The sequence below is a fragment of the Stegostoma tigrinum genome, chromosome 38 (assembly GCF_030684315.1).
Source record: "Stegostoma tigrinum isolate sSteTig4 chromosome 38, sSteTig4.hap1, whole genome shotgun sequence".
NCBI classification, from domain to species: Eukaryota; Metazoa; Chordata; class Chondrichthyes; order Orectolobiformes; family Stegostomatidae; genus Stegostoma; species Stegostoma tigrinum.
The window spans coordinates 15873898-15897915 of NC_081391.1; the positions used below are offsets into that span (position 1 = coordinate 15873898).

The 24018-nt window shown below is 44.4% G+C and overlaps 1 protein-coding gene across 1 annotated transcript in view; it reads left to right on the forward strand.

The window, feature by feature from the left end:
- Positions 1-24018, forward strand: part of LOC125447080 (proline-rich protein 12-like) — a 90230-nt gene that overhangs the window by 57001 nt on the left and 9211 nt on the right. The window contains exons 9-15 of the mRNA XM_048521175.2: positions 891-1007; positions 2936-3069; positions 3747-3949; positions 10564-10689; positions 11776-11873; positions 15649-15801; positions 17738-17833. Of these exons, the coding sequence (XP_048377132.2) occupies positions 891-1007; positions 2936-3069; positions 3747-3949; positions 10564-10689; positions 11776-11873; positions 15649-15801; positions 17738-17833 (927 nt within the window). The remainder of the gene's footprint in view (positions 1-890; positions 1008-2935; positions 3070-3746; positions 3950-10563; positions 10690-11775; positions 11874-15648; positions 15802-17737; positions 17834-24018) is intronic.

Below are 24018 nucleotides of genomic sequence, written 5' to 3' on the forward strand. Positions count from 1 at the left end.
AGAAACACTGCAGAGTTCTCTCCAAGGGACACAGTATCACTGGGGGTTTGGGAGTGTAACCACACCGCGCATTTTTTTTGAAAACAGCAGTTATGGTAAGTTTAAGATGCTAGTGAATGGGCTGAGTTGAAGTTGACAATTGAGCCAGGTAGATCAGGTAGCAGTTGGGTGGTGGGGAGGGGTTGGGCAGTCTGGTTTGGGGGGGTAACTGGACAATCGGTGAGGGTCACTTGGGGCATGTATTCAGGTAATGGGTAGGGAAGGGTTGGGGGTCAATCAGGTATAGGGTGGCATTAGATTGTTGATGGGACCTGATGAGGAGGGATAATCAGACAGAGCAGGGACTAGTTGAAGTGAGGAGTTCAGTGAGAATTTTTGCGGGGGTGGGTTGAGGCATGGTGACCCCCAGGTTAAACCCATTACCAGTTGTCCCTCTTTAAAGAGAGAGCATGATGCTTTGGGATGTTGGACTTTACTAGTTGTGTAGTTATCTAGGAGTTAGACTAGACTTTTTATAGTCTAACATTTCCAGGGTAACTCTGCAGGTTAGCAAATTGGAACTTGTCCAGAGGGTGACTGGGAGAATGTAAGTTTTCCCTCAGATTCTCAAACTTCCTGGACTGAGGGGATTGGGATTCTGGCATGCTCCGGGTTTGGAACGCACATCTGGTCTCCAGTGATCCAGGGACTGGGAAGTTTTCGACCATTCAGCCCTTCGGTGACATAACTGGACAGTGAGGAAAAAGCCATTTGATTGGTCTAAAGTAATAGGGAGGATTGGCGAGGGAGGGGCAGATGAACATGGCACAGAAAGCTCCGGGAATGTGCCGAATCGGAGTTGGCAGTGCCCCCGTGATGATCAATAATGCCTCTGCTTCCTTCGCCCACAGCTCGCCATGCAGGCAGGAAGGGAACCGCCGCCTATCTGGCGAGTGCAGAAGGCCTTGTTGCAGAAGTTCACCCCCGAGATCAGGGATGGCCATCGGCAGTTCTGTGCAACCAGCAAAGTAAGGACGCAATCGCTGGCGAGAGGGAATTTGCATTTGTATAGCGACTTTTGTGACTGCGGGGTGCCCTTTTACAGCCAGTGAAACACTTGCGAAAAGTGCACTCGTCGCTATCATAATGTAGAAAATGTGGCAGCCAAATTTGTGCACAGCAAGCCCCCACCATAGTCATATACCAGTGACCAGGTAATCATTCTGTATTTTGTTTTGTCATGCTGTTTGATGGATAAATACAGTCCAAGACACCAGAGATGAGAGCCCTCCTTCTCTTCACATAGTACAATAGAATTGTTCACTTCCACCAGAACGAGAGAGAGAGAGAGGTTTAATATCTCAGTTGAGAGACAATGCTGTTTCAATGCTCTTTCAATGTTGTAGCACTTGGCAATGCGCTAGGAGGGTCACCCTAGACTTTGTGCTGTCAAGTCTGGAGTAGGATTTGATCCCTCTGCCGTCACACACAGGGGATGGTGGGAAGGAGGGAGACGTAGAGTACAACCCCATGACTCATCTCCTGACTCTGCAAAGCCAATCCATCATCTACAAGTACAAGTCAGGAGTGTGATGGAATACCCCCCCGTTGCCTGGATGAGTACAGCCCCAACAACACTCAAGAAGCTTGATACCATCAAGTACACTGCATCTTGCTTGATTGGCGCCACATACACAAGCATCCATTCCCTCCACCACCCACACTCAGCAGAAGCAGTGTGTACTATCTACAAGATGCACTGCAGAAATTCACCAAAGATCCTTGGACAACACCTTCCAAACTCACAACCACTTACATCTAGAAGGACAAGGCCAGCAGATATGTATGAACACCACCACCTTCAATTTCCCCTCCAAGCCACTCGCTATCCTGACTTGGAAATATATTGCCTTTCCTTCACAGTCACTGTCAAAATCCTGGAATTCCCTCCCTAAGGGCATTGTGGGTCAACCCTACAGCAGGTGGACTGCAGCAGTTCAAGCTCACCACCACCTTGTCATGGGGCAACTAGGAATGGGCAATAAATGCTGCTCAGCCACCCATGCCCACGTCCCATGAAATGAATAAAAAACAAAGCCACTCAGCCAACCAGTGATGGGCCATGAATGTGGCAATAATGGTTTCAATAAAGAGAGCGGTTTAATAGACTTAGAAGGTGCTCCCAGTCAACGAATGTACATTTTCTTTGTCCTTTCGTCAAATGTGGGCATCGCTGACAGCCCATCCCTAATTATCCTTGAACCGATTGGCATGCTCAGCCATTTTAGAGAGCAGTTAAGAATCAGCTGCATTGGTCTGGAGTTACATGTAAGCCAGACTGGGTGAGGATGGCAGATTTCCTTCCCTGAAGGAAATCGGTGAATCGTATGGGGTTTTTACAACAATCCATGGTCTAGCTGTACATTCCCGATTTGTTAATTGAATTCACATTGCACGGCAGCCTTGGTGGGATTTGAGCCCAGTTGATCCTGTGGACCTTTGGATTACGAGCCAAGTGATGGTACCACTACCTTCATTGTGAATTAGTGGAAACAAAATGCATTGATCCATTGTCCAGATTGGGTGATTTTTCAAGGTGATTCCCGAGCATCCCACTCAGCAGAAGCAGTGTGTACTATCTACAAGATGCACTGCAGAAATCCATCTCTCACCTCACTCCCATCCTGTCAGCCGCCTCTCCCTCCAGCACCCTTGATGTGGACAGTTCAGCGATATTCCATCTAAACCAAGGGGTTGCTCCGAGGCTCTTCCCATGCTGATTGCCAATGCCAACACATAGGCCTCAGGTTCAGGAGTTACTGCCATGTACAGACCTTGGATGTCCGTGCACTGAGAACAGAATTAGAGAGAATGTTATGTTGTGGTCAAGAGCCTGTTAGCCCTTGCTAAGTAGGCAACTGCTAAGGGCCTAACATATGCTGCCTTTTCCTTTCAGTATCTTGGCTACTTTGGTCACGCAAAAAATGAATACCAGCGACTCTACGTTAAATTCCTGGAGAACGTCAACAAGAAGGACTATGTCCGCGTATGCTCCAAGAAGCCTTGGCATAGGCCGCAGCAATCCCTGAGGTACAGGCCTCTATCTCCGTGAAGGCAGCTTTCAGTTAGTGCTAGTGTGAGCTTCCTCCTTTATAAAACATGATTAAAAAGTTGTTTGAGAAAGTAATAGGGTCTTTGGGTGAATACTCAGGTGGTAAGCACCAGACCAGGTCCTGCGGGCCTAGTACAAGTGCGGGGGTTAGAAGCCTTGATTGGAGTTGGGTCATGGAGGGGTCTCACATTGGGACTTTGATTGAGTATCCTCACACATTCCAAGCCTCTTGGTCAGGAGCGTGAAGCCTTGCTGATTTTCCCTTTGCCCCTTACTAAAAAGAAAGAGGGTTTTCTTGCAGTTTCCATGTCCACCCACCATCTCAAAGTACTCTACAGCCACGTTTTGAAGTGTAGACACTGGCGGAAGTGCATGAGCCAATTTGTGCACAGCAAGCTCCCACAGACAGCAACATGGCAATGATAACAAATAATTGGCTTCTCTGACAGTGTAGCACTCCTCCTTGACAGCCAGGCTTGGGTTTTGTACTCGAGTCCCAGAATGGAACCAGGGAAGGGGCCAACTAGATCCCTCCCCCTGGTGACAACCACCCTGGCTCAGATCCCACTGCATTTTTCCCTGATGGGGCAAGGGTAGAGAATCTGAATGTAACACTCCCTCTCCCGGTGCTGACTTGTCGAATTTGGTGCTTTAGACGGCAGAGCCAGACAAAGACCACTCCTAATCGAGTACCGGTCGTGGTTAAACCGGAGCCACCTGCTCGACCAGCATCGAAACCCAAGCAGAGACCGTCCAAAGCCAAGGCCGAGCCCCCTCCGAAGAAGAGGAAAAAATGGCTGAAAGAGGTTGCTTCATCAACGGAATCGGACTCTACCCCCAACCAGCAAAGTGAAGAGGGTGAATGGCTTAGTTTGATTTCTCTTCGCCACCATTTTGTGTTTAAGTTGTGTTGTGTTGACTGTTGGCTTGTTCCATTTGGATTTTTTTAATGGAGGAAATATTCAGGAGACAAGTGGTGAGGATGAGGGAGGAAGTAGAGCACTTTCTAGATTTGGGATTCATTTCTTCCCAGCTCGAGCATGAGAGAAGCTCGTGTCTGAGTTAAGCTTCCTTCAGAACGCAACATTGAACACAGACAGTACAGGGTTAGATACAGAGTAAAGTTCTCTCTGCACTTCTAAACTGAAAGTAAAACGAAAATAAAGCTTCCTCGACACTCTCCCCACCAAACACTCTGAAGCCAGGACAGAACGGGGTTGGACACAGAGTAAAGCTTTCATTATTCTTCTAAAGTGAAAGCAAAGCGAAAGTAAAGCTTCCTCAGCACTGTCTCCATCAAACACGGGGTTAGATATAAAGTAAAGTTCCGTCTACTCTTTTAAACTAAAAGTAAAACCTTTCTGTTCTTTTTAACAAAAATGTAAAGCTCCTCAAACACTATCTACATCAAACACTGCTGGATAGGTACAGCACGATGTTAGATACAGAGTAAAGCCCTCTTGACACTATTCATCAAACACTCCCAGGACAGTCACACCACAGGGTTAAATACAGAGTAGCATTTGTCTGAGTTGAAGTGGTTGATGTCTTTGAGTTAGAACATAGAACATAGAACAGTACAGCACAGAACAGGCCCTTCAGCCCACAATGTTGTGCCGACCATTGATCCTCATGGATGCACCCTCAAATTTCTGTGACCATATGCATGTCCAGCAGTCTCTTAAATGACCCCAATGACCTTGCTTCCACAACTGCTGCTGGCAACGCATTCCATGCTCTCACAACTCTCTGCGTAAAGAACCTGCCTCTGACATCCCCTCTATACTTTCCACCAACCAGCTTAAAACTATGACCCCTCGTGCTAGCCATTTCTGCCCTGGGAAATAGTCTCTGGCTATCGACTCTATCTATGCCTCTCATTATCTTGTATACCTCAATTAGGTCCCCTCTCCTCCTCCTTTTCTCCAATGAGAAGAGACCGAGCTCAGTCAACCTCTCTTCATAAGATAAGCCCTCCAGTCCAGGCAGCATCCTGGTAAACCTCCTCTGAACCCTCTCCAAAGCATCCACATCTTTCCTATAATAGGGCGCCCAGAACTGGACGCAGTATTCCAAGTGCGGTCTAACCAAAGTTTTATAGAGCTGCAACAAGATCTCACGACTCTTAAACTCAATCCCCCTGTTAATGAAAGCCAAAACACCATATGCTTTCTTAACAACCCTGTCCACTTGGGTGGCCATTTTAAGGGATCTATGTATCTGCACACCAAGATCCCTCTGTTCCTCCACGCTGCCAAGAATCCTATCCTTAATCCTGTACTCAGCTTTCAAATTCGACCTTCCAAAATGCATCACCTCGCATTTATCCAGGTTGAACTCCATCTGCCACCTCTCAGCCCATCTCTGCATCCTGTCAATGTCCCGCTGCAGCCTACAACAGCCCTCTACACTGTCAACGACACCTCCGACCTTTGTGTCGTCTGCAAACTTGCTGACCCATCCTTCAATTCCCTCGTCCAAGTCATTAATAAAAATTACAAACAGTAGAGGCCCAAGGACAGAGCCCTGTGGAACCCCACTCACCACTGACTTCCAGGCAGAATATTTTCCTTCTACTACCACTCGCTGTCTTCTGTTGGCCAGCCAATTCTGTATCCAAGCAGCTAAGTTCCCCTGTATCCCATTCCTCCTGACCTTCTGAATGAGCCTTCCATGGGGAACCTTATCAAATGCCTTACTGAAGTCCATATACACCACATCCACAGCTTGACCCTCATCAACCTTACTAGTCACATCCTCAAAAAACTCGATAAGGTTTGTAAGGCATGACCTACCCCTCACAAAGCCGTGTTGACTGTATTTGATCAAGCCATGCTCTTCCAGATGGTCATAAATCTTATCCCTCAGAATCCTTTCTAACACCTTGCAGACGACAGACGTGAGACTTACCGGTCTATAATTGCCGGGGATTTCCCTATTTCCTTTCTTGAAGAGAGGAATTACATTTGCCTCTCTCCAGTCCTCAGGTACGACTCCAGTGGAGAGCGAGGATGCAAAGATCTTCGCAAGTGGCGAAGCAATTGCATTTCTCGCTTCCCAAAGCAGCCGAGGACAAATCTGATCCGGGCCTGGCGACTTGTCAATCTTAATGTTTGACAAAATTTTCAGTACATCAGCTTCGTCTATCTCTATCCATTCCAGCATGCACACCTGCTCTTCAAAGGTTTCATTCACTACACAGGTCGTTTCTTTCGTAAAGACAGAAGCAAAAAACTCATTTAGGGCTTCCCCTACCTCCTCAGGCTCCACACACAAGTTCCCTATGCTATCCCTGATCGGCCCTACTCTTTCTTTGACCATTCTCTTATTCCTCACGTAAGTGTAAAATGCCTTTGTGTTTTCCCGGATTCCTTCTGCCAAGCCTTTCTCGTGCCCCCTCCTGGCTCTCCTCAGACCATTTTTGAGTTGGTGTTGGTCCCACACTTGCAACCTTTCTTCTACGTGGCATTGATTGTAAAAGGTGCTCTCAACGAAGCCTCGGTGAGTTGTTGCAGTGCATCTCATAGATGGTACACACTGCTGTCACTGTGCACTGATGGTGGAAGCAGTGAATGATGAAGGAATGGGATGGGTGCTGATCGACTGGATCGCTTCGTTCGAGATGGTGTCTTGAGTGTTGCTGGGGCTACACTTCTCCATGCCTCGGGAGAGCATCCCAACACACTTCGGGGTTTCCCCACCTAATATGACCTGTTAAGGTGAAGCACGGTTTAAGCTGAACCTACATTAGACTGGTACAATATTTTAAACACTCAACCTCATACCCCATGCAGTGTAAATTCCCACACCAGTTGATCACCACAGCAGTGCGACTGAATAAAGGACTGCAGGTTGTAGGCTAGTGAATGCTAGATCAGCATGGACTAAATTCTACAAAGTTAGGAATGAAAATAAAGTAAAATATTGCGATGTTGGATATTTGAAACAATGTGAACATACTGAACAAACTCAGGTCTGGCAACGTCTGTGCAGAGAGAAACAGTTAACATTTTGAGTCTAGTATGACTGCTTCACAATCCTGAACTCTGAAGGATAGTCATATTGGACTGAAAATGTGTGAAGAAATGTGGTGATATGCAACACCAGGATACATACAAATACATTCAAGCAGGTGCTTTAAGGAAGAAAACAGACAAAACTTAAGTGAGAAAGATGTATGAATGGGATTAGATAAAGGAGGGTGCAAGGTGGCTATGGAGTATTAACCATCAATATGAACCAGTTGGGCTGAATGGTCTGTTTTTGTTCTGTATACATTGTGCGAGGAATACAGTCCAACCTCCTGTGGACTTCAGTGATTCGAACTAATGTTCAATCCAAAAGTGCATGCATTTCTTGAGCTTTCCCAGGTGCTGTAGAAATAATCTCACCCTGGGGAATGATTTGTTTAAAGTAAACACAGTAAATGGACTTTGAAGTAATACAAAAGCCTCTCATTGTGACCTGGAGGCTTTCGAATCCCAGACAGTCTGTTGAAGTTGAAAGCACTTTAGCTCGTACAGTGTTGCTGCATAGTTTTGCTGTTTTTGCTTGCATCCTGCTTTCAGCAACAGGCACTCCACCAAGAGTCGTGGGCTCTGTGTTAGGTCTAACCTGACTTTGGTTGTGTGTGACCCCTGTGTCTTGCTGCACAAGGATATTTCCAACCGCACATGTTACAGCAGATGTCGGTGAGGAGTATTGGAAGTTTTAGAAGGAGTGTAGAAACATGTAGGGGAGGCACAGTGGCTCAGTGGTTAGCACTGCTGCCTCATAGCACTGAGGACTTGGGTTTGACTCCAGCCTTGGGCTGCTGTCTGTGTGAAGTTTGCATATTTCTCCCTGTGTCTGCACAGGTTTCCTCCACCATCCAAAGATGTGCAGGCTAGGTGGGTTAGCCATGGGAAATGCAGGGTGACAGGGATTGGATAATGGGCTGGGTCTGGGTGAGACACAGTTTAGAGGGTCAGTACAGACTCAATGGGCTGAATGGCCTCTTTCTACATTGTAAGGCTTCTGTGATTCTTTAATGTCGACACTCTTGGTTCATGGTGAGCTCTGCCTGGGAGAATGGCATAATTAGACTAAGCTAGCTTTGTACAGAGCCGGAAGAGACCACTCAACTTGACATGCTTATGGCCAACTCTTTTTGAATGCTCTGTCCACTTAGCACCAATTATCATTATCCACAAGTTTGTACTTTTTGTTTCTACTTTCCAAAATTACAACTGACCTTTCACTGCCCTTTCAAGCAGCACTGTCCAGATCCTAGCAACTTGCTATGTTTAACAAAAAAACAGTTCTCCTCATCTCCTCCCTGGTTTGTTGCTGGAGTAAAATGAATTATCGGATTTAGCAAACTTCTACTCACACTCAAAGGTTTCAAGGTTCCATCCACCAATGGACATTATTGTAGAGTTTAGGGCTGAAAATATTAGTAATTCATCAGTACTCTCTTATAAAGTTCAAGATTGCCCCACTCAATCGATGTTAATCATTGGTGTGGGAATATATTACAACAGAAAGAAGGATTTGCACTTATATAGCATCTTTCACAACACTTGGACATCTCATACTGTTTTACAGTTCATGAAGCACTTTTTGGTCTTTGATGTGCTGGTAAATTAAGGGACAGCTGAACTAGCTTGTGCAGAACTAAATTTTTTAATAAGTTATTTGTTATGTATGTTATGTAAACTAGAAGAGGGCACAGGTTCAAGAAAGAAGTGCAGGGATTTTTTTTTACCTAGAGGGTGGGTGTTACCTGGCACACACTGCCAGATGAGATGGTGGAAGCAGGCACGCTAGCAACGTTTGAAGTTATCTTGATAGACACATACAGGAGGCGAACAGAGGGGTAGAAACTGATTGAGGCTTATTGGGCTGAAGGGTCGGTACCTGTGCTGTATTGTATTGTACTGTTGCATAGCCAAATGGAGGTACCATGTCACCAGCATTGGTGGGATGGTGTAAGTGCAGTGTGAGATGTTTACTTAGCTAATTGCCATTTTAATTGTGGATGCATGTATTTATAGGTTGGTCCAGAATGTGGAAAGCAGTTCGTAATCAGGCAAGGCTTGCAGGCAAATTTATTGTTTAAAACTGTGTTCTTGCGTATAAGCAACCTTCCTGAACAAGATCTAAACATTCTTTTAGATTGAGGATTAGGAAAAACAGAAAGTCGTAGATGAGTTCCTTGTGACAAACCCCAATTGTCTTTGCATTTCCATGGTGAGAGTGGTCCTTGCTAAACAAGTTCATGACAAGCCAGAGGTGCTGCACAATCAAATTCCACTACTGGACCTCAATAAAAAGCTTAAACATATGTGGATGACAATGTTGTAAATACTGGTTCCTTTAAGGATGAACCAGGATGTTCTGCAGATTCTCTTTGGAACACAGATTTAATGGACTTTGCATTGGAAACTAACTGATTGGAAAACACAGGTGATTTACTGATGGTGGTTAGTAGTTGAAACAAAAACCATGGGCGATTTGGTGATAGGAAAATAAAGTGTTCAGTTGTGTGTAAGAGCACTTCAGGATAGTAAAAGAAAACAAAAAAAGACTTTTGTTTTGGGATAGCAAAGTATGGAGTTGGAAGAACACTCTTGCTGAAGAAGGGCTCCAACCCAAAACGTCAGCTTTCCTGCTTCTCTGATGCTGCCTGGCCTGCCGTGTTCCTCCAGCTCCACACTTTGTATCTCTGACTCCAGCGTGTGCAGTTCTTGCTATCTCTCTGATGTTTTTTATTGGAAGGCTTTTGTGGTAGTCTGCCTGTAGGCCAAGTTGTCTGGCTTCAAACTTCAGAGATTTGTAATAAAATCTCTGAAGAGGTTGATATAAATAAAAATTGCTGCCATTCCTTTAGAGAGAGCTGGGCACTGCAGGGCCTGAGGTGTTTTATTTCACCAGGAACTCCATCTGAACTTAGTTGCTTCCCTTTTCCCCTATCTTCTCTTGATTTTTGTTCATGCCCAGTGGACGGTGCTTGCTGAGGAAGTGTCACTGGACCTGAAATGTTAACTCTGATTTCCTGCCTCAGACGCTGCCAGACCTGTTGAGTTTTCTCAGCAATTTCTGTTCTTGTTTGTGCTTGTTAATTGTTTGCTTCAAGATTATTTGGGTGATTGCATAGTGGTTTACTGGGGGAATAAAAAGGCAGGTTTTTTTATCGAAAAAGTTGATTGGGAAGGAGAGAGAGCAGCCTAGAGTTTGTATTGAACAATGAAATGAGAATAAACATCTGAGGAAGACAGACTGCTTCCTGGTAAATGGACCGACAGCAATACAACTGTGCAGAGACACAAACACATCCCTGAGGACACTTTCCTCTACAGACTCAGTGGCACACAACTCATCTTAAACTCAGAAAATGAGGACTGTGTCATTTGGGTTTTGCATTCGCAAATTAAATAGCATCACATAATTTGAACACAGGCAATTAACCAGAACGCGTCTCTGTTCTGCAGAACGGATCCCGACCGGCCGCATCCTGAACACACGGGCAATGAAGGAGATGTACAAGAGCTACATCGAGCTATTGGTCAGTGCGGCCCTTGACCCAGCCATGATCGAGACAATTGAGGCCAACAATGGTAGGGACGATGAACAAATTGCAAACTCTGTACACGGTTTGAGTGAGCCTTTTCAGCCTCATTCATTTGATGTTCTTCCCCATCCATTTAATATTTTCATTTCTTTTTATATTCTCTACTCCCTCGTTGCCCTTCTCAAGCCTCCATGGCTGTGCCTTTTGAGCCCATGCACTGCATCTCACCTCTGTGTGTCTCATTCACTGTTTCTGTTACTGATCTCTCCCTTAACACAGGGGTGGTATAGTGGCTTAGTGGTTAGCACTGCTGTCTCTCAGCGCCAGGGACCTGGGTTCGATTCCACCCTTAGACAATTGTGTGGAGTTTGCACATTCTCGCCAGGTCCACATGGGTTTCCTCCAGGTGCTCTGGTTTCTTCCTACCATCACAAAGATGTGCAAATTAGGTGGTCTGGCCATGTGAAATTTCCCCTAGTGTCCAGGGCTGTGCAGGCTGGCTGGATCAGCCATTGGAAATGCAGGGTCACAGGGATAGTGTTGGGGGCTAGATCAGGGTGGGATGCTCTTCAGAGGATCACTGTGGACTCGATGGGCCGAATGGCCTACCTCCATGCTGTCGGGTTTCAAGGATTCTTACAGAACCCACTGTTGGGAGTGTTTGAGATGCAAACTTTCAAAGGAAAACTTGTCAAAGTTTCTGAAAATGTAATGGGTTAGAGGGATGGCATGGTGTTAGGAGACTAGATTAGTCATGCAGCGACCCAGGTCAATGCTTCGGGGCATGGAAGTTGCTGGAATTTAAATGTGAGGTTAGTCCCAGCCCTGGTGACCATGACAACTTTTATTGGCGGTTGTAAAAACCCAATAAAAAATCCATCCATTTAGGGAAGGAAATCTGCAGTCCTTATGCAGCCTGGTACCTCATGACTGCAGATTCACAGCAATGTGGTTGACACTGAACTACACTCCTAAATGGACAAACGAGTCACCAAGTCCTAGGGCAGTTAAGGACAGGCAACGAACTCTGGCCTTGCCGGCGATGCCCACCCCCCATCAAAGAATATGAAAAAAGGAATTAAACTGCTTTGAGGTTTGCTTGCTGACATGTGTCTTTGCTTTTTGGCTGTAGATGAACTCTATTTACCAACCATGAGGAAAATTGATGGAATTTTAACAGAACATAAGAAACGCGTGACAAAGCGCGTGTCCCTGAGCTCCTCACTCCAGGTATCTGTGTCGATTGCTTATTTAAGTTAAGCGTACACCCTGAGGGTCAGTGAGACATGAAGGTGTGGAGTTCATATCACACAAATAAGGATGGAGGTCCTTGATGGCTCCTTTGTTTAACTACTTTGCTTCATCCTGGGTTGAAGGGGTTTTGTGAAAAAGTGGTTGGGACTGCACCCATTGGGCTTTAGAAGAATGAGGCAGGATCTTATTGAAACATGAGATCTTGCAGGGGCATGACAGATGCTGAGAAGATATTTCCAAGTGATGGAGTCCAGGAAGCACAGCTTAACAATTAGCAATTTACAACAGAGTTGAGGGAATTATTTATTTTCCTCCTTCCAAGCAATGGAGGCTGGATCATTCTATACATTCAAGGCCAAGTTAGACAAATTGGTGATTGATGAAGGAGTCTTGGGCTAAGGGGAACAGGCAAGAAAAGGGAGCCAAGACCACAAGCAGATCAGCCATGATGCCATTGAGTGGCAGAGTAGGCTCTTACTTCTAATTCTTGTATTCTTGTGAATGTTAGATACCATAAAGGTGCCTTGGCTTGTGAAAATATCCCAAGATACTTCTCAGGAGCCTAATCGGGCAAAATTTGACCACTGAGCTGAAACAGAAAAATTTAGCTTGGGCCAAGAATTAGGCTTTTGAGGAACATTTTAATGGAAGAGAGAATGAGACGGAGGGGTTGAGGAAAGGAATTATGGAGCTCAGACCCCAGGCTTCTGGGCGGCACAGTGGCACAGTGGTTAGCACCGCTGCCTCAGCACCAGGGACCCAGGGTTCAGTTCCAGCCTCAGGCGATTGTCTGTGTGCAGTTTGCACATTCTCCCTGTGTCTGCATGGGTTTCCTCCCACAGCCCAAAGATGTGTAGGTTAGGTGTATTGGCCATGCTAAATTACCCGTAGTGTTCAGGAAGGTGTAGATTAGGTGGGTTGGGGGGGCGGTGTGTCTGGGTGGGATGCTCTTGGGTTAGGTGTGGACTTGTTGGGCTGAAGGGTCTGTTTCCACACTGTAGGGATTTTTTAAAAAGTAAATTTCTACAGCTGCCAACAGAGGGGCACACGCTGTTGGCATTTCACAAGAGGCCACATTTGGAGGGAGATACGGTTCTTGGTGGTGGTAGAGGGTACTGAAGCAGGACGCAGTGAGGGTTGAGAGATCCAAATTTGAGGCCTTGGTGATAATCTGTCTCTGTGCTCTCCCCCTTTATCCCTGCAAAGGTTTCCTTTACAAATATGTATCTCGGTCCCTTTTGGAAGTTAACATTGAGGACAGATTGTGACATTGTAGTAAGATCACAGGGTCATCATCAAGAGGCTCAGGCTGAAGCTCTGGGGTGTGCATATGTTCAAATTAGTTGGTGGACTTTGAAATCAGGATTGAAAAACCTGGATTATAAAGATATTCTAGTCCCAGTAATGGTGAGACCATCATTGATTGTAAAATCCTTCTTGTTCACACATGCCCTTCAGGGAAGCAAATGTGCTGTCCTTACTGGATATGGCCCACCTGGGATTCCAGACCCACAGCAGTATTGACTGCCCTCTGAAAATGGCCTTACCAGCCACTGAGTACAAGGGTGTTTAGGGATGCACAACGAATGCAGACCTTACCAGTGATGTCCATATCCACGATCTCTTCATATACGTCACAAAGACTGTCTGTGTTTTAAGACAAAAGTCAAAACTCTACATCTTTCCTCTGATTCTATGGCCAAATATCATGCATTTGTGCCCTCTGATTGCCAATTATCCTCTTGATAAAAATGGCTTCTCCTTTTTTAGAATCATTAGAATTTTACAGTACAGAAAGAGACCGTTTGGCCCATCATGACTATGTCAGCCTCTGTAACATCATCATTATTTTTATACCCTAACTAATTCTCTCCCTAACTGCTGAAATAAAAGTAGTCGCAGTTACTCTTAGTTATATCAGAATCGATGAGCGCTTACATTCCTGATAATCTAGTGAATATCCTTCCTAACTTCAGAATCCTTGACATCCATCTTAAAATTAAAATTACCTCCATAGGATATAATAAAGGATTGCGTATAAATGCTGTTTACTTACTGAATACTGTAAAGCCAGGTGACAAACTCATACACGTGGTAATGAAGATGACTGAACTGCACAGTGTGTCTCTGTACTGAGGAAAGACAGAACTAAATTAAAAAGTAAATCAACTTCAATACTGATCATTTACACCAGTCTAAGGAATAGTAACACTTAAAAGTCAGACTTGGGCTGATAAAGTGACAAGTGACATTTTTACCACACAATTGCCAGGTGATAACCGTCTCCAACAATTAGAATCTAAGTATTTCCCCTCAATATTCATTGGTATTGCCACTACTGAATTGCCCAATATCAATGTCCTGGGTGTCACCATGGACCAGAAAATGAGCTAGACCAGTCATGTAAATACTGTGGTTACAAGAATAAGTCAGAAGCTAGGAATTCTGCAATGAGTAGCTCATCACCTGAATCTTCAAGGCCTGTTTACTTGTCTATAAGGCACAATTCAGGAGCATGATGGAATACTCTCCACTTGTCCGGATAGGCACAGCTCCAACAACTTTCAAGATGCTCCACACCATCCAGGACAAAACATTTTGCTTGATTGACATCCCATCCACCCCCTTTCAACATTCATTCTCTTCACCACTGATGTAGCACTGCAGTAACATATCCAGGCTCCTTTGACTGCATCTTCCAATCCCACAACCTCTACTGCCTAGGTGGAGCAGATACATGAGGAGCACAACCATCTGTAAGGTGTCCCCTCCAATCCACATGCCATCCTGGGTTCGAACTTTATCACTGTTTCTTCGCTGTCACTGAGTCAAGATTCTGGAACTCCCTCCCTCCCTGCACTGGGTTTCCTGCATACCCCAGGACTGTAACAGTTCAAGAAGGCAGCTCTTTCTCCAGGGCAACGAGGAATGGATAATAAATTTGGCCTAACATCCATGAATTAATAAAGAAAATGTATTATTAGGTCAGTGTGATTGCGAAGAATTAAATATAGTATTTGAATAAATGTCTGTTTTAGCATTGCATTTAATTTGTCTGCTGCCAGAGTTGCCCTTGTCACATTCAGGCTGTTCACATGATCACCAAGGTGTGAATTGACAGATTTGCAGCAAGGAGAACAGGTCACCTGGGACCTCACTGAGCAGGACAAGCAACAAGAACATTGACTTACTATCTGATCGAAGGATGAGAAATTAGCAGTGTAAGGTCTGAGAAAATGGATAACTTAAATTGGTTAAAGACAGAGAAATGAAGTGAGAGGAAGAAAAATGAGATTGAGAAAGAGAAAGGAAAAGGAATAGTTTTAAACATTTTAAAATTAGATATTTCTAATCTTTAACAACAATTAAAACCTGAAAGAATGAGACTGTCCACTGAGAATAGTTACTTTTCAGTGCCAGAAGGGTTGATAGGGAATAATTAGCAATTATCATGACATTAAAAAGGCACTTCGGCTGGAATGCATAGGACTTAACATTCTTGTGTTTACCAAGCATATCCAGCACCTTCATACCACTCAATGCAAGGTGAACACTTGAGATGCCACTTATGGATGGCAGGCATCTTGAACAGTAAAGATTTGAAGAATTGAGCGTCACTGTGCAAATGGCTCTTTTGTGATGTTGATGCAGCATTTACACTTCATGAGTGCTGTGAGCGTTGCTGGTCTGTGGACTGGACAAAGTAGACCATCTGGTCACGTTTTGGCCATGTGCATCTGGTGTGTTACAGGAGGGGCTGCAAGCATTCCCCCAACTGGTTGTTGAGGACTGTGATGCGGACCGCAAGAACAACCCGGCCAGCTCGGTGAAGTTAAAAGTGGCTGGGACACCTTATAACCGGAAGACACTCAACCAACTAAAAAAGAATGTACCACGGACACAGGTAGGACACCTGCCCAGCCAGCCCTGGCTGTTTTGGGGGGGAGGCCATCGAGTTGAACAGTTGGATCCGATGTCCTAGGGACAGTCCAAGGTGCGGGATGGATGGTGCTGCATAGTGGAACCCATTTTTCGGAAGAAAAGTGACATTGCACCAGGTCAGCGTTGCGGGGTTTGGGGGGATGTGAGGATGTTTGGAAAGGCCATTTCTAATGCCTCTTGTGTGGAACAGCTAATTGACCTATCGCTCTCCCAACTTTCACGGCCACTCAGATGAACACAGCAGAACCCATGAAATTGTACGTGAGTCGGTGACATTGGAATGTAGTGGCAAGCGGTGATGGCTGACCTCTTGAGCCTATCTGCCTGGTTTCATATCCGTTGCTAATTTAAAAAGAAGAGGTTAGAGACAAAAGGCAAGGGACTCTAAATAAGTGAATATTTTTTGGTACTGGTGCACGTGAGTGCAGCACAGGGTAATGGGTCTTTGTCTCCTGACTATGTTTTCATGATTGTCTGCTGTGTTTGATGCTTTACACTTAGGGGACTTGCTGCAAAAGAGCACACTATTTGATAATAGTGATACCTCTGTTTATTTAAAATACAAATCCCTTTAAATTGGGCATTTTCAGGCTCTGTCTCTCGTCTTCACCAAACGGACTTGCCAACAAAAAAAAGTGATTGGGAAAAATAACTATTAGTCGTTAACCAATGCTGAAATATTGAACGACATTTGTTGCTCAGAAAGCTGCTCCATTTCATTTCAGTGATGTAGAAATGGCTCCTATCAGCGGTATAAGCCACTTGTAACACCTCAGCTGAAGTGTTGCGTCCAGTTGTGGGCATAACACTGTAGGAAAGATGCATTGGAGGGAGAGTGCCAATGCGATTTCAAGGAATGGTTCCTGGAATGAGAAATGTTAGTGATGAGGATAGATTGAAGATGCTGGGTCTGTTCCCCTTGGAAAGAAGATGGCTGAGAGGAGATCTGGTGGAGACTTTCAAAACAATAAGCGAACTGGATAGAGTAGATAGGAAGAAGCCGTTCCCACTTGTAAGCACGAGGGCAGAGATTTAAAGTAATTTGCAAAAGGAACAAATGTGATGTGGGAGAAAAAGTATTTTCACATTGTGAGTAGTTAGGGTATAGAATGCACTGCCTGGAATTTGTGCTGGAGACAGGTTCAATTGATGCATTCTAGAGAGCATTCCGTGATCATTTGCATAGAAATAGTGTGTGAGGATATGGCGACAAGGAGAGAGGTTGGCCCCCATAATGACGCCTATTTGAAGAGCTGTTGCAAACACGACAGACCAAATGGCCTCTTCCTGCCCTGAAATGCTACATGCCATTGGCAAGACAGTAGCTTGGCAGCTTGATTTCTGTTATTGCAGTTCACTGTCGTCAAGATTAGCTCACTTTTGAACACCATCTTTTACACATCAGCAAATCAAGAAGTTGGACTTTCTCCAGCAATCATTTCAAACCCTCTTAATTTTGAATCAAAGGGTTCCTCACTAGGACAGACTCATATCATACTGCAGATTAGTTATAATAAAGCTTTGTAATGCTGTTTTCTCCTCGACTATTTTTGATAGCCTGAAAGAGATAGTGATGAATTTTTTTCAGACTGTGATTACCCCCTTTTCTTTTCGGTTTACAGCCTTTCCCAGGGGATTGGATAACTGCCCGGGTGAGGAAGGTGGGAAAAGGAAGAGCGCAGGATTGGGTGGGATCTGTCTAATCAGGATAGCTCTGGCCATCAGGTATATGAGTGACGAACCAATGATTTTATTTTCCCGCCTACCTTTGAGTTTTGTCTGTGCACATTTGAGGAGGGGAGGAGGTTGCTGGCTGGTTTGCAGGGTATCTTCAGGCTGGCAGTGCCCATGCTATATCCTCATTGATCACTGAGACCATCCTTTGCTTTGTTTTCCAGGACTTCCAAGTGGAGGCAGAGAAATTGCAGTTTTACACCTTATTCCACTCTCTCCATCACTACAAATACCACACATTACTGCATTGTAAGGAGCAGGTGAGCTGGTTTCTCTTCCTGTTTGATTCTTCTCTTCCTCCTAGAAGCAACATTAGTCTATTCTTGTTACTTCTCCCCATATTACTCCCTGCCATCATCTCACCAAACACCTACCCCTTGGTACGGCGGAGGAATTGGAGGAGCTGGAGTTATTCTCCGGGGAGGGTGGATATCACAGTGCTTTTCACCATAATAAAGGATTTTAATTGAGCAAACAGGGGTAAACCGCCTTCACACTGTCATAATGGCTGGTCACCCAAGGACATGGATTGAAGTGAATGGCAAAGGAACCAGAAGCAATGTCAGGATCCTCTTTTTTTAGTGTCTGGGGTGATTTAGAATGTCTGCCTGAAAAGGCAGTGGAAATAGATTTCAGTCAAATTTCAGAAGGGAATTGGCCAAACACTTGCAAAGAAAGATTCTCAGGGAAGTGAAGCAAGTGCAGGTGATGTGGATCTAATGAGATTGTTCAAGCAAAGAGCAGGGACATGCACAACAAGCCGAATGTCATCCTTCCATGATCTTTACATCTACATTTGTAAACCACAGAACAACCCATATTAATTCCCTCAGCCTGGGCTTCCTTTCAAGCATGAATGAAGGCTTGTTGATCTAACTTTCTTGTCTCCTAGTACAGACAGTTCAACTGAATGGCTTCCTTTTGTGGTGTAATATTCTATTCCGTTCCCCAGCTCTGTAATGAGGAGGTCACTAAGAAGGCGGAGTACCTGCCATTGGTTCCCACTCGGTCAAGCAGGCTCAATAGGCCAAGTAGGGATAGGTTCATTAAGTGTTTGGTTGGGAACAAGGCAATGCTTGCTTTTGTTACCCCTCCCTAATTGCCTCTGGATAATGTGGTGGTGAGCTGCTGCCCTGAACTGCTGCAGTCTATGTGGTGCAGGCCCACCCACGGTGCTATTGGGGTGAGAGCATCCCAGCACCAGGAAGGGTGTTTGTGACCCATCATTCACCTGCTCATTCTATGAGCTTTGTTTGAAAATCTGTGTCTCTCTGAGAGCAATCAGGAAGGAAGTAGTCCTCTCAGATGAGCAGTGAACTGTAGGAAGGACGGTAAAAGAGGCAAAAGAGAAGGGAAGTGGTGTTTTTTCATCAAAGAAAACATTACTCTTAGAGCTAGAGAAGATATTTCTGAAAAACCGTCAAGTCAAAATATATGGGTTGAAATTAAACATAAAATGGGAATAATCACCCTGATGGTATTGTACTATAGACCTCTCAATTGTTAGAGGGAAACTGAGGATCAAAAATGTAGAGACACCTCAGATATATGTAAGAATTCTCCAAACATTGATTGGGACTACTTTAGTGTTAAAGGTTGGATGGTGAAGAATTTGTTAAAGGTGTTTAGAAAATTTTCTTCATCAATTATGTAAATATTCCTAGCAGAGAAGGAGCAAAATTCGACCCTCTTGGATAATAGGACAGGGCAAGTGACTAAGGAGATGGCAGGGGTACACTTTCAGTCTAGTGATCATAATTCTATTTGTTTTAAAATAGTTATGGAAAAGCTTAAGCTTTCCATAAAAATTAAAGCTTTTAATTAGAGTAAGGAAAATTTTACTAGGATGAGACAAGAACTTTCAAAAATTGATTGAAGCAGACTGTCGCAAATAAAGGAACATTTGATAAGCGGGAGGCTTTCAAAAGTGTGATAACGAGAGTTCAGAGGAATCCTGTTCATATTAGAGTGAAGGCTAAGGTTGGTACGATTAGGGAACAATGGATAATGAAGTTCAAGTAAAGAATAAAAAAGAATCATATATTAGATATGGACAACTGGGATCAAATAAGAGTATAAAAAGTGTAGGAGCATTCTTCAGAAGGAGATCAGGAAGGCAAAGAAAGAATATGAGATTGCCTTGGCAAATAAGGAAAGGGAGGTGAGTGGTTGGGGTCTTTTCCCCAGGGTGGGGGAGTCCAGAACCGGAGGACATGGGTTTGGGGTGAGGGGGGAAAGGCACCGTAAGGGCAACTTGTTCACGCAGAGGTTGGTGTGTGTACAGAATGAGCTGCCAGAGGAAGTGGTGGAGGTTGGTACAATTACAGTATTTGAAGGGCACCTGGATGGGTATATGAATAGAAAGGGTTTGGAGGGATATGACCAAATGATGGCAAATGGGACTAGATTAGTTTAAAACATCTGGTCAGCATGGACGAGTTGGACTGATGGGTCTGTTTTCATGATGTACGTCTCTATAATCTAAACGGACTCTACAAGTATATTAAGAGCAAAAGAGCAACTAGAGAGAGAATAGGGCCCCTTAAAGATCAAAGGGATTGTCTTCGTGTTGAAACTCAGGAAATGGGAGAGATATTAAATGAATACTTTGCATCAGTTCTTGCTGTGAAGAAAGAAATGGAGGCCAGAGAATTCTGAGAAATAGATATTGATGTTTTGAAAACAGTTCACATTATAGATGAAGAAGTTCTAGAGATCTTAGAAAATATGGAGGGAGATAAATCTCCAGGACCTGATCTCATCTATCTCAGGACTTTGTGGGAGATAAGGGAGGAAATTGAAAGCTCCTCGTAGAAATATTTGTATCATCTCTAACTATGGCTGGGGTGCGGAATGACAGGATAGTGGCTAATGTTGCATCTTTGTTGAAGAAGGGCTGTAAGGAGAAGCCTGGGAACTGAAGACCTATGAGTCTGCGTTTGACAAGTTTGATAAGTTGTTGGAGGTGATTCTGAAAGAAAGGATTTATACGCATTTGAAGAGGCAAGGATAGTCAGCATGGTTTTGGGCGAGGGAAACTTGTCTCGTGAACTTGATTGAGTTTTTCAGGAAATAACCAAGAAGATTGACAAGGGCAGAGCAGTAAGCGTTGTTTACTTGTACTTTCATAAAGCCTTTGACAAGGCTCCACTTGGTGGTCTAATTAGGAAAGTAAGGTCATAAGGGATTCAGGGTGAGCTTGTCAATTAGATACAGAGTTGGCTTAACCATAGGAGACAGTGTTGATGGAGAATACAAGGTGTAGAGCTGGATGAACACAGCAGGCCAAGCAGCATCAGAGGAGCAGGAAACCTGATGTTTCGGGTCTGGACCCTTCTTCAGAAATGGGAGAGGGGAAGGGGATTCTGAAATAAATGGAGAGAGAGGGGGGGAGGCTGATGGAAGATGGATAAAGGAGCAGATAGGTGGAGAGGAGACAGACAGGTCAAAGAGGCAGGGATGGAGCCAGTAAAGGTGAGTGTAGGTGGGGAGTTAGGGAGAGGATAGGTCAGTCCAGGGAAGTCAGACATGTCAAGGAGGCGGGGATGATGCTGGTAGGTCGGAGGTGGGGGTTGAGGTGGGAGGAGTGGGTAGGTGGGAGAAAGGATGGACAGGTTAGGGAGATAGGGACGAGCTGGGCTGGTTTTGGGATGCGGTCAGGGATGGGGAGATTTTGAAGCTTGTGAAGTCCACCCAAAGCCACCTGAAGGTTGCAGGAACAGCACCTCATATGCCTCTTGGGAACCCTGCAGCCCAATGGTATCAATGTGGACTTCTCAAGCTTTCCTGCTCCTCTGGTGCTGCTTGGCCTGCTGTGTTCATCCACCTCTACACCTTGTTATCTCAAATTCTCCAGCATCGGCAGTTCCTACTATCTCTGAGTGTTGATGGAGGATTGTTTTCAAACTGGAGACCTGTGACCAGCAGTGTTCCACAGGGATTGATGCTGAGTCCACTTTTGTTTAGATGAGAACATAGAAATCATGGTTAGTAAGTTTGCGGATGACACCAAGATTTATAATATAGTGGGCAGTGAAGAAGGTTATTTAAGATTATAAAGAGATCTTGATCAATTGGGTCAATGGGCTGAAGAGTGGCAAATGGAGTTTAATTTGGATAAATGCCAGTTATTACATTTTGATAAAACAAACAAAGACAAGATTTAGATAATTAAAAGTAGGGACAAAAACAGGAGTTGCTGGAAATGCTCAGCAGGTTTGGCAGCATCTGTGAAGAGGTGGAAATTATCAGGGATTTCTAAAATGAGATTGGATGGGTCTACAGAAATAACATAGCCGGACTACAGTGATAAGCAGGAAATGGGACCAACTGGATTCCCCTGCAGAGAGCCAGACTTAAAGGATTGGCCAAAATATCCTTCTTCTCAGCCAAAATAACTTCACAATGCTAACAGTCCTGGCCCCTTTTAGGGAGGGAAACTGTCAGCATATTTTGGAGTGGTCTAAACATGTTCTGGTACAAGGTGACAGAGCTGAAACCTTAACACTGTTTTTTCCTCTCCCACTGCACGGAAGCCTGTCCTGCTGTCCTGGCATTTTATGTTTATGTTCCATAAGATGTTTTTTTTTCCTTTATTTATTCAGTGGATGAGGGCATCGCTGGCTAGGCAGCATTTATTGCCCATGTCTGACTGCCTAGAGGGTAGTTAAGAGTCAACCACATTGTTGTGGATCTGGAGTCACATGCAGGCCAGACCAAGTAAGGATGACATTTTCTGAAGAAGGGTCTAGGCCTGAAATGTCAGCCTTCCTGCTCCTCTGATGCTTCTAGGCCTGCTGTCTTCATCCAGCTCTTATCAAGGATGACAGTTTCCTTGCCTAAACGACATTAGTGAACCAGATAGGTTTTTCCAACAATTAACAATGGTTTCATGGTCATCAGTAGATTCTTGATTCCAGATTTTTTTTTATTGAATTCAAATTCCGCCGTCTTGCCTGGTGGGATTTGAACCCAGGTCCCCAGAACATTATTTGGGTCTCTGGAGTAACAGTTCAGTGATAATACCACTCGGCCATCGCCATCCCCATCTGTAAGACCATAAGAAACAGGAACAAGGGTAGACTGTTTGGCCCCTCAAGCCTGCTTTACTGTTCAACAGGATCATGGCTGAGCTGACATTCCTCACATCCACTTTCCTGCCCTATCCCCATAACCCTTGATTCCCCGACTGATCAAAAATCTTACTATCTCAGTCCTAAATACACCGAAGGACTCAGCTCTCAGTGCAAGGAGTTCCAATGACTCTCAACTCTTGGGGTAACCAGGTGCTTGGCAATGGAAGCTATCTCGCCTCAGCTCAGCATCATATATTTTCAAGATTCCATCTAAATTATCTAAATCAATTTTAAATCAGAATGAGTGAGATCTGACACAAATGCGTCTCTCTTAATCTAGCCCATCTTGGGCTTCCTTAACTAACTTAACTATACAAACTTGCCCTGTCAGAGGGGAGTGGTATTATTGACCTGGTCAAAAAGTGTGATAGGTTGGAGGGAGGTTGGCAGATTGATTTTATTCATAATTAAACTTGTCCCCTGCCTAGGTGGCAGGCTGATATTTAAATGGCTGGTGGAGACACAAGGTCTTTAATTCAGGCTTCTAAAACTGGAATAATGAATTGGAAGTTTAACCAAGAACATTTAGAGCTGTAGGAATTGTTTACTCTTTAGCTTGTGATACAGACATCAGACTACTTTTAAGAGCAAGTTCTTTTTTTCTCATTCAGGAATAAAGTATTTATTGAAATTGTGCCATTGGTGACGGGTTTCAACATGGCTGCCCATCTTTCATGATCCATTTTGAAAGAACTATTACGAGCTAAAATTAAACCAAGCTTTCAGTGCAAGAAAAAATAGTGACTAGGGAATTGCGTATTTTGTGAAAATGGATATCAGAGGCCTGAGTGATTTAAGTTTGAATGCCACCATGGCAACCAGGGAACTTGCATTCAATTGATTAAATAAACTCTGAAGTAAAAATTTGTAAAGATTAAGCTACTGGGTTGCCATGGTTGCTGTTGGGTTTCTATCTGCTTTAAATGAGGCTCTTTAGGGAAGGAGATCTGCTGTACTGACCAGTCTGGCCTGTATGAGCCTTCAGACTAACAGAAAAAGTTCAGGGAGCCATATTAAGAAGGTGTTTCAACATCTTCATCAATTAAAATGTGTCACGAATGCTGATCATGCCATAAAGCCGTACACACTGTGAATGAACTTTTAGAAAGGCCTCAAATTCAGTGCTCAAGATTTGTAAAAAATTTGTTCATGGATATGAGTGTCACTGACAAGGCCAGCATTTATTGCCCATCCCTAACTGCCCCTGAACTTAGTGGCTTGCTGGGGCCATTTTGAATGGCAGTTAAGAATTAACTACATTGCTCTGGGTCTGGAGTCCCAAGTAGGCCGTAAGGCAGATCCCTTTCCGT